Source organism: Leuresthes tenuis, unplaced genomic scaffold (genome assembly GCF_036924035.1).
Source record: "Leuresthes tenuis unplaced genomic scaffold, fLeuTen1.0.hap1 SCAF_19, whole genome shotgun sequence".
Taxonomy (NCBI): domain Eukaryota; kingdom Metazoa; phylum Chordata; class Actinopteri; order Atheriniformes; family Atherinopsidae; genus Leuresthes; species Leuresthes tenuis.
The window spans coordinates 20,166,779-20,175,698 of NW_027325373.1; the positions used below are offsets into that span (position 1 = coordinate 20,166,779).

The window sequence follows — 8,920 nt, forward strand, 5'->3', positions numbered from 1 at the left end:
TTGTGAGATTGCTTGATCTGGATCCAGTTGTAACAGTTTTATAGGAGTTAATCCACAAATAGCATGTTGCATGCAAATGCGACAATAGCTGCAAAGTACATGTACAGGAGTGCGAAAAGCACATCTCACTACAGTATATATAGAGCTGCCGTTCAAGAAGTTCCACAGAATAATGGAGTACACCCAAATCACTCCAATACAGCGCTGAAGCAAATTTACTTGGTTTCACCGTCTGGCTGCTTTGATTTTATGATACAAAATTAACTTGGAATTATATTCAAAGAGTCAAGACCACCTTTATTAGCCTTTACAGCATAAATCAATTCAGTAGCATTGAAAACCCCTACCAAGCCATTATTTACAAACATTTCATCAGTCATTACAGTAACAGAGGAAAAACCGTAGGCGAGAGGCTTCGTTACGGGCATTTCATGAGGATGAGATGCTTTCAGGATGAGCGATTCTTCTGTTAGATTTTCGGTAACATTCGTAACAGTTAACTGAGGGAGTGGAGGAGAGAAAAAAAGGAAAGAAGAAGAGATGCCGAACCATAAAAACAGGTAAAAGTTTCATCATCCAAACAAAGGAGAAGAAGCAGCCTCTAAAAAGACTCGATGCGTTCATTTAACCAAAAGTTAACACTCCATGCTTGCTGAAAATCCTTTTCACGACGAGTCCAATCCTGGATATTTACAAGTGTGCACCAAAGCATTACATCTCTGACAAATTTCAGGTATAAAACGTTCATGCCACCACTTTTAAACTACACCCAAAAGAGAAGCATTTCTATGTTTGTCACACACCCGAATTCAAGCATTATAAAGTAAGGTAAATATTGGATATAGAGTTTTAATGAGTCAACTGGTAACCCTTTTAGTGTTGTGTCAATGATTGCATAGTAGACTACACTTCGACATTGGGGAAGGGGGGCATGCGTCTGCTGTTTGAAGCACAGCGACAACTCAAACCACGGAAAAGCATAAGGAAACCTCACTTGTGCCGAATAGCTGATTTCAGGAGAAGTTAAGCCATTTAACATTCATTTGAAGAAAGATGAGGGCAAGAAAAATCATCAGTCACATGATATAGCTTCTCACAAAGCACGGCCTATGCAGAAGAAACATTCAGGCAAGAGAGGTCAGGAAAACAGTTCAAAGTGCTTAATGGCTATCGAGATAACAAGGGACGCAGCATTATCCAATTCAAAATGGAGGTTAAACATAGAAACGTCTATTTTCGGATATGTATATACAATTTACGCTTTTAGATCCCTTGCAGACTTTTCCTAAAATTTGTTTCTACCTAAAAGATTGAGGGGCAAAACTAACACCCAGGAACTAGACGATGCTAAAAGTTTATTAGTCCCTGCTACAACATGACAAGATTCTAACCCGACTTCTATGGCCTCCAACACATTCGTTTATCATGACCTGCACAGAGCACTCAGCAAAGAGACTTGCTAACTAAATGGAGTCTGGGATGTTACAGAGAGAGAGAGTCATTCCAACCAAATATTTCAAAAAGGGGGAAATTTAGAACCAGACAAACTTAAAAGTGTCACATCAATTCAGTGAGATTACAGCCATCGTCTTCTGACAGCTCTCACTGTGGATATAGGGCAATTATGAGCCATGCTAGGCACTTAGGGTCATTTTGTATTGACATATCAGCAATTGCGGTAGCGAACCAAAACTCTGATCTTTCTGCGTCGAATAAAATAACTAGAAACTACCGTTGCGATAACATCTGGCTTAAATTCTCGCCACAACACCAACAACGTTGTTTTCTACAGCACACAGCTCTGTGCTGCTGTAAATCCAAGAGGAAAAAAAAAAACAGTGCAGTCTAATAGAAAACTAATGAACAGAAGTTTGTTATCTATATTTAACCCATGTTTGATTATCAGGGGATTTGTTTTCCCATACAGCTAAATGCTTTTCTGCTAGTGTTAATTTATAGTTTGTCAATTAAGTGTGTAATCCCTGATAAAATTAGTTCTGGTGCCTTAAACCTATCAAAAGCCTTCCTTCTTCCTGGCATTATTAAAAACATTTCCCCAAATGGAAATATAGTATATACTGCATACATACAGCCAGGGTGGGGTGGGCATCTGTGCAAAAAACTAGAAGAACAATAAAATTAGGGTTGCATTGCTGTTTATCTATCCTTGGTAGTGAGTTTCTCAATCAGCTCCTGTAGTGGGACCAGCTCTTTCCTGTCAATGAGGTTGAACTCCTGAAAAAGACAAAAGCAAAAAGCCTTTAACTCCGATGGAAAAAGAGGCAGTGAGTTAGCACTCGTACGTTGGAGGTTTCCTCACCTGCACAAAGAAGATGAAGTGTTTGAATGATGTGTTGAGGTGAGCCTCCTCCTGCAGCTGCATGACGGAGTCAAAGTGCTGGTGATAGATGTGGGCATAGACCCTGAACAGCCGCTTCAGGATGGTCTTCGCCACCGACATAAAGTTACGCTTGAAGGGGACGCCTTGGGAACAAGAAGGCAAGACAGAAGAGCTGATTAGAGAATCCAGAGGATTTAATACACAGCAGTGACATGCACAGTTGAGGTGAGCAACAGTTATTAGCTTGACACAGCACTGTATTTGGGCCGCAGTCTTTAAGTAAATGTTGGTGACATTCTGAGCTTCTAACTCTGTGGGAGATCAGCCTACAGGTAAGAAAAGCTTACAGAAAATATCTTCTCTTTAAGCTGCTTGAATTGTGATTTTGTTATTTTTAAAAATCAGAGCTGCAGCGTATAAATGCTAGAAGTGACTGCGAGTTAACAGTCTGATGCAACAGTGACGTCTACAACATGCCATTCTCTGAATTTCTATGACACATTTCAGGCTTCAGTTGTTTTAGATTGGCTCTTCTATTGTCCCCACTGTAAGCTTTGCTGTGACCATGAACCTACTGCAGGTGAGGTAGCAGCTTCTCACAACCCTCCTTTAAATAAGTGGTCATTTAGCCCATCTGGATGGCTAGACGACCACAACACCTTCATCCCTGCTAAGGGCACCTAATATTGGCAAAATGGAGAGGAAAGTCAAGAGAATTAATTGGTACTGGGTCTAAATATCGATATACTGCGCTGTATTCAACGATGCTCAACTTCTCTGGCGATGACCATAATACAAACTGTGTGTAGTACTGTGCATTTTCTTTTCCCTTTGCCACAGAGCAGCTGAAAAGCAGGAGTGAGTCAGATGCAGCTAGACTACAGAGTGTTCTCCTGGACTGGAAACACATTCACAGACAGGCCACAGCACGATTCGAGGGTAGTGCAAACAACAGTAACTGTGAAACTGAAGCACCTCGCAGTAGCAACGCGTTAAGTATTCATCCGTTAGGCTCTTATTCAAACAGCCGTGCTCTCTTCTATGGAAGTGTGAAAGTTCAGAAGCCTGATGGATGACTCTCCCATAAGCATACAGCTGCACAGAAAGGAGAAATAATTCCAGCACCCCCAACTTAAAAGCTCTTGGGAGGGAAAATGCTTTAACATGTGTGACAAACACCTGTGCATATTGAATCACAACACGGGGGCGTGTTTGTTCCATGTTGCTTTGCACACAGGATGCTCCAACACACCACATGCAGGAAGCTTTGAGGTACTTCTGGCACAGGGAATAACAGATCTAAAGATTAGGGACAATGAATCAAATTCTGTTGCTTCGGGGAGGCACTTTCAGTCCTTCTACTGAGATGTGCTTAGTCCATCTGACATTTATTTATGCTGGCTGTCATCCAGCAAAAACAAAGCTCCACCCGGGACAGCACAAGCCGTAGCTCGTTGAGTGAACTGTGCACGTAAGTATGCAAAACCATCAACGAGGTTTTAGATGTAATGTTACAGAAAAGCAGCTCACACTGAACTGGATATTCAGAAACTGTGAAATATTCTTCATTTTCAGAGCTGCGGAGAAGCCAGATACAAACCCTACCGATCTTTGAAGGGAAAAGCGTCTCGTCATCGAGCTGGTCTTGCACCCAGGTCATGAGGTAATCGATGTACTTTGGGGCAGAGCATTTGATGGGCTTCTTGATGTTGGTTCCATCAGCCCAGTGGTACTCGTATCTGCAGAAAATAAACCAAAACAAACTTATTGGATTTCATGTGGACTCAGAAGATTTAGATTCCATCACTGCCAAAAGGCTGACGCAAGTGGCCCAACGTCATTTTTCGCTGGTTTGTAAACCTCGCAAAAGTGAATCCAGCATTTTGATGAGCATGTAAAACATCAAGTGAACACTGACTGAGCATGACAGCTGGAGTCCAGACAGTGAAACACACTTCAGAGCACCATTTTCAGAGTGTTTTAAGATTACGCTGATAGCAACAGTGCTGCATTTTGCACACCTAACTCAACTGGGGGATGGTTTGAATCAGACTGGGGGTTTTGGAGCCCTGAAAAGCTGCACTTACTTTGGACCAGCGGACATGACAGGACAGCTTTCCTCTGTACAAAAGTCTGTGATGGTGCCGTACAGCATGTTGATCTGGTTGAAGAAATCCACAGCTGGAAAAAAAAAAAAAAAAAAAAGCATATTTGATTGATTAGACAGTGTGCCAGCAGAAGCAGCTGGGATCAGGTGTCCCTGATGTCCACTCCACTCCACTGCCCCATCCAGACTGATGACCAGGACACACTCAGTGCTATCTGTGTTACCACTTATTCCCTGAGGCACACAGCCAACTCTGACTTCCATCAGTTGGAGAGATCTATTTAGGCACTGGCAACGTTTGAGCTCCATTTGCTAATCTCAACAGAAAACAGAAATATTGTGAAACAGCTTATGTGGCATATGAGTGTGTGTTATTTTCTATTTACAGAAAAGCCAGATCCATTTGACACCATTTGAAAATATTTGTGACTTTTAAATGCATAAAACAGTGCGCTTTTGTAGCCTTCATTTGATGCCAATGAAGCCCAAACTGATGTTCACGTCACCAAAGATGGTGAAGATATGATATCCACGCAGAAAACACTGAATTAAATGTGCTGAAAATGTTGAATTCAGGCTCTTATTTAATGTTTCCACTTGCCTACCTAATCATTTAGTAAACATTAATGACTCAATCACTTTCTGAGAGAATGTTGACAAGATATAGTCAATAAACAAGGCGTCTGATTTCTGCCATAACTCAACTGATCAACAAATGAACTGACCATTACAAATGTCAGCTACTGACACTGTGACGCATCTTGCTCGATAGTAGACTGTCCAAGAGTTGTATGCAAAGAGATAACAGAATTGTATGACATTAGAAATTCGTATGCAATGAGAATGAGTGGAGAATAAATCCGCACTGTTTCAAAAACTGTAGCGTGTGCACATTGGAAAGAAGAACAAGAGCCAGGATATGTTTACAGGACATGAGTATAGCGAGAAGACCTGCTTCCTTTCTGTAAGGATGACCGTGTTGGGATTGACAGAAATGCTAAGTATAATTGGACACATCTGCAATTTGATCAAATGAGTGGAGAGCAACATACAGGCCAGCGGGAAGCAGTAAGAAGCAGCAGATGTTACGAGCTCCCACACACTCTGTCATTTCCCTGTGAAGTTATTACTTAAGACCTGGCAGGTTAAAATCCACAAGAAGCCTAAAGTTAATGTTGCAGACAAGTGCAGCCTCCCTGGAACGTTTTTAGAAGAGCACAGGGCTGCAGTGCATGTGTGAAAACAATATGAACACTTAACAGTGCAACAAAGAAGCACACCAAATAACTTCCCCCAGTTTAATTTGGGCTTGGAGACCTTTGTTGCATGCCCTTTATGTCACTAAGTGTTTAATCCTCAAAGCTACAAGCTGCTTCTCATGGGCAGAGATCTGAAAAGTTATTTAAACTGAGTGGTGAGAGAAATCACTGCTCACAGCACTTTTAATCCTCACTTCCCTTTACTGTGAAATTCTGGTCTGCTTGTGCAACCCTGTCCAAAAGCCATTCAGTCCTATAAACAGCAGTATATCTTACAAATATAATTACAAGTGGTATATAATAAGTGGTACAGCCAAAAAAAAACAAAAAAAAAAACAAACAGCAGAGACAGAAACTTTCTGTGAGGTGTGCATAAAGGACTATTTGTCAACATGCTGGGCTGTCGAACATTTCAAACCCTACAGGCAAGGATATGCAAGGGGAATTCAAGCTTCCCTAAACTGAGTCATTTGTCACAATTTAGAGGAAAGTAAAGAAGGCTCTCACTGTGCAGACAATAATATCTATTTAACATTCACAGCAGTTTGTCCAGCATGAATACCCAGGGTCATTAGAAGGACTGCCAAGATCCTACACTCTGATAGTTCACCATCAGCTGATCCATCATGTGGACTAATTGACATATCATCAACAAGCCCAACAACAAGTATGCAAACGTGAAAAAGCAGGAAGTCACAAGTATAAGAACTAAAAACTTCCTAAAAAAAAAGTTATTCTTCCAGGAATTGTAATCAAATGTGTATTAGGGAGGGGTTAAAAGGTAAATAGCAACGCTTACTGTTGACAGCGACCCACTCATTTAAGTCCTCGCCCTCAGGCAGCATGACTGCCATGCGCAGGTTTCCACTTCCCAGCGTAGCCTCTGCATGTTTCAACAGCTCGTACTGATGAGAGCCCTCCGGGATATTCTTCTTGGGCTTGAATGTTTTGGATGAACGGTTTCCACTGTGAGTCACATTTCAAAGAGGAAGACAAATGGTGTGATAAATGAGGAGAAAGGCATGATTAGCAATCATGAGTTCATAGAACTATATGGCAAGGGAGTTTTCCAACAAAGAGGCGAGATGTTTTTAAAAAGCTGGCAGCATACTGGGGTTAGCAAAATAAGAGCAGGGGACCAGAACAGTACGTCTCTGTGTATAATGAGGCCATTTCAAGAGGTACTGTATTACTGTATTCAGTCCCTCCTGCTGCCCCATTAAACAAGAATTTTTCAGTCATCAAAGCATAAATGGGTTGGACTAAAAAAAAAAAAAAACTGTTTTTAACTGTGCGTTTGCAAACTCAAAGCTATAGCAGCATGTAAATATCTTATCAGTATAATTTGTATCCCATTATATTAGGACAAAAGGTCCAAATGGATGGGTTGAATCCAATCCCTTAAATGTACCAATGCAGCCCTTTAAATATGATATGTTACACGTAAGAGTTCATCCTGATAATTCTACTTAGCTGACGACAACCAATGTGTATCTAACCTTCAGGACTGGAGCAACATTTATATAACCTTTCAGACCTGGTGTGAAGCTCACGTCATTCTTTTATCAAAATAAACAATGTATGGTAAAAGCTGAAGGTTTAGCGTCTCAAATGGTTGTCATGGGTTAAGTAAAGGTCCATTTAAATTAGCAGCACAAAAATAATTCAGTCTAAAAGTTCAAATGTGGGGCCTGTGACCAATTTATCAAGATCATACAAGACCAATACTAAAACTGTTGGAGGTGGACCAACTTCTAACTTCTTTACATACATATATCTTTATATTAACACTAGATTAATCTGAGGGGTTGTCTAATGATTAATGGATGAAGAAAGATGATCAATTAAAGATCCAATAGACAATTCTGAGACCCCCCTTCTCGTCGTTGATTTTGAGAAATAATGGTAAATTTGAATGATGGATACGTAATCACAGAGTATGCTTTAAAGGTTACATGAAGACAATGGTAATTTTCCACCAGAGTCATGTTGTCAAGTTCCTCTTCTTCAGGGGAACTGTATTTCTGACTGTTTTAGCGTTAAGCAATTAGAAACCAGCTGTAGATCAAATAATTCTGAACGCATCTGGTTGTAAGTGTTGTCAAACAAGAACAGGGTGCTTTAACTGTAGGAGTAATCAGATGTCAGGCATTACAAACACATGGATGAATTTAAGGTTTAGAAATCTATACACATATGAAAGGGTTGTGTCGAACAGTGTCTGGTGACTAACTCGGCTCATCTTCCTCCTTTACAGACAAAAGCTGACATCTTCACCAAGGGATATTTAATGTTTCTTATCCAACCTCTGACTTTATTCTGATACATCATTTTTGAATGGCAAACTAAATATCAACAGCCCACAGTCGCGTTATCTCAATAAAACAAGATCCGAAACTGATTTGCGCGTTTGGTCTCTGCGGGGCGAAATTAGCTCTTGTTAAACAGTGTTGACACCAGCAAATATCCAGACCAGACGGTGTACTCTCTGTCAAGTGGTCCGACGTTTGATGCAATTTGATAAATAAGCGTTTTTATACGGAACACAATACCTCATACTCTGGTGATATCGTCAATAGTCATACAGAGCTGCTATGAGTTTTAAATAAGAAAGATAACGAGCTAATACGAATCCCATTTAGGATTCGGAGGCGAGTCCAGGAAGTAGTCTAAGCCCATAATATGCTATCGCTAACTAGCTATAGCTGTGTAGCACCGATGACATTGGCCACATTTAAAGCCAAATTTTAATAGCACATATATACGCTATCAGCACACAGTTAAAACTCACAAAAGGAAGCTCATGTTTCCTCGGAGCGCAGAAAATGTCCCTCTTGGTCAATTTCGATCAAGCAAAGAGGAGGCACACCAAAGGGACTGTGAAAAAACTCTGAAGTCTCACGCGTCCTCCTTTCTTGTCGGGCTTTATCAGGCGGTCGTGGAGAAAAAATCCCGAACAAATATCACTATGACAGAAGTACCGCTGGAAAGAGGACGGGTTTACTTTACAGACACACTGGTATAAAACTACTGCTCTGTACGCTGAGAGGCAGCAGCGTACTGAATGTTTCTGACTTCTTCGTCAGATTTTCAAAGCGGAACAGAGGCATTTCTGTCGTGTGCTGCCACCTAGCGGATTGAAATGCCCAGTACCGCTTACTTCAAGTCAATGTAACGTTGCTCGTTTGTGTGACGAGTCGTTTCTTTCTGTTT

At 40.9% G+C, this 8,920-nt stretch overlaps 1 protein-coding gene across 1 annotated transcript; it reads right to left on the reverse strand.

Annotated features, from left to right (window-relative positions):
• Positions 1-271: 271 nt before the first annotated feature.
• Positions 272-8,771, reverse strand: LOC140276685 (MOB kinase activator 1B). Its single transcript, XM_072371480.1, has 6 exons — positions 8,499-8,771; positions 6,507-6,673; positions 4,429-4,522; positions 3,947-4,080; positions 2,321-2,484; positions 272-2,235 (listed from the first exon to the last, which is right to left on the reverse strand). The coding sequence occupies exons 1-6, from the start codon at positions 8,510-8,512 to the stop codon at positions 2,158-2,160; spliced, it is 651 nt and encodes a 216-aa protein (XP_072227581.1). The 5' UTR covers positions 8,513-8,771; the 3' UTR covers positions 272-2,157.
• Positions 8,772-8,920: the final 149 nt, after the last annotated feature.

Bases quoted from the DNA above. Each gene is read 5' to 3' on its own strand.
- LOC140276685 (XM_072371480.1), bottom strand. The intron at 4,081-4,428 runs GTAAGTGCAGCT...TATTTTCTGCAG, and splicing joins GTCATGTCCGCTGGTCCAAA to ATACGAGTACCACTGGGCTG. The intron at 2,236-2,320 runs GTGAGGAAACCT...TGTCTTTTTCAG, and splicing joins ACTTCATCTTCTTTGTGCAG to GAGTTCAACCTCATTGACAG.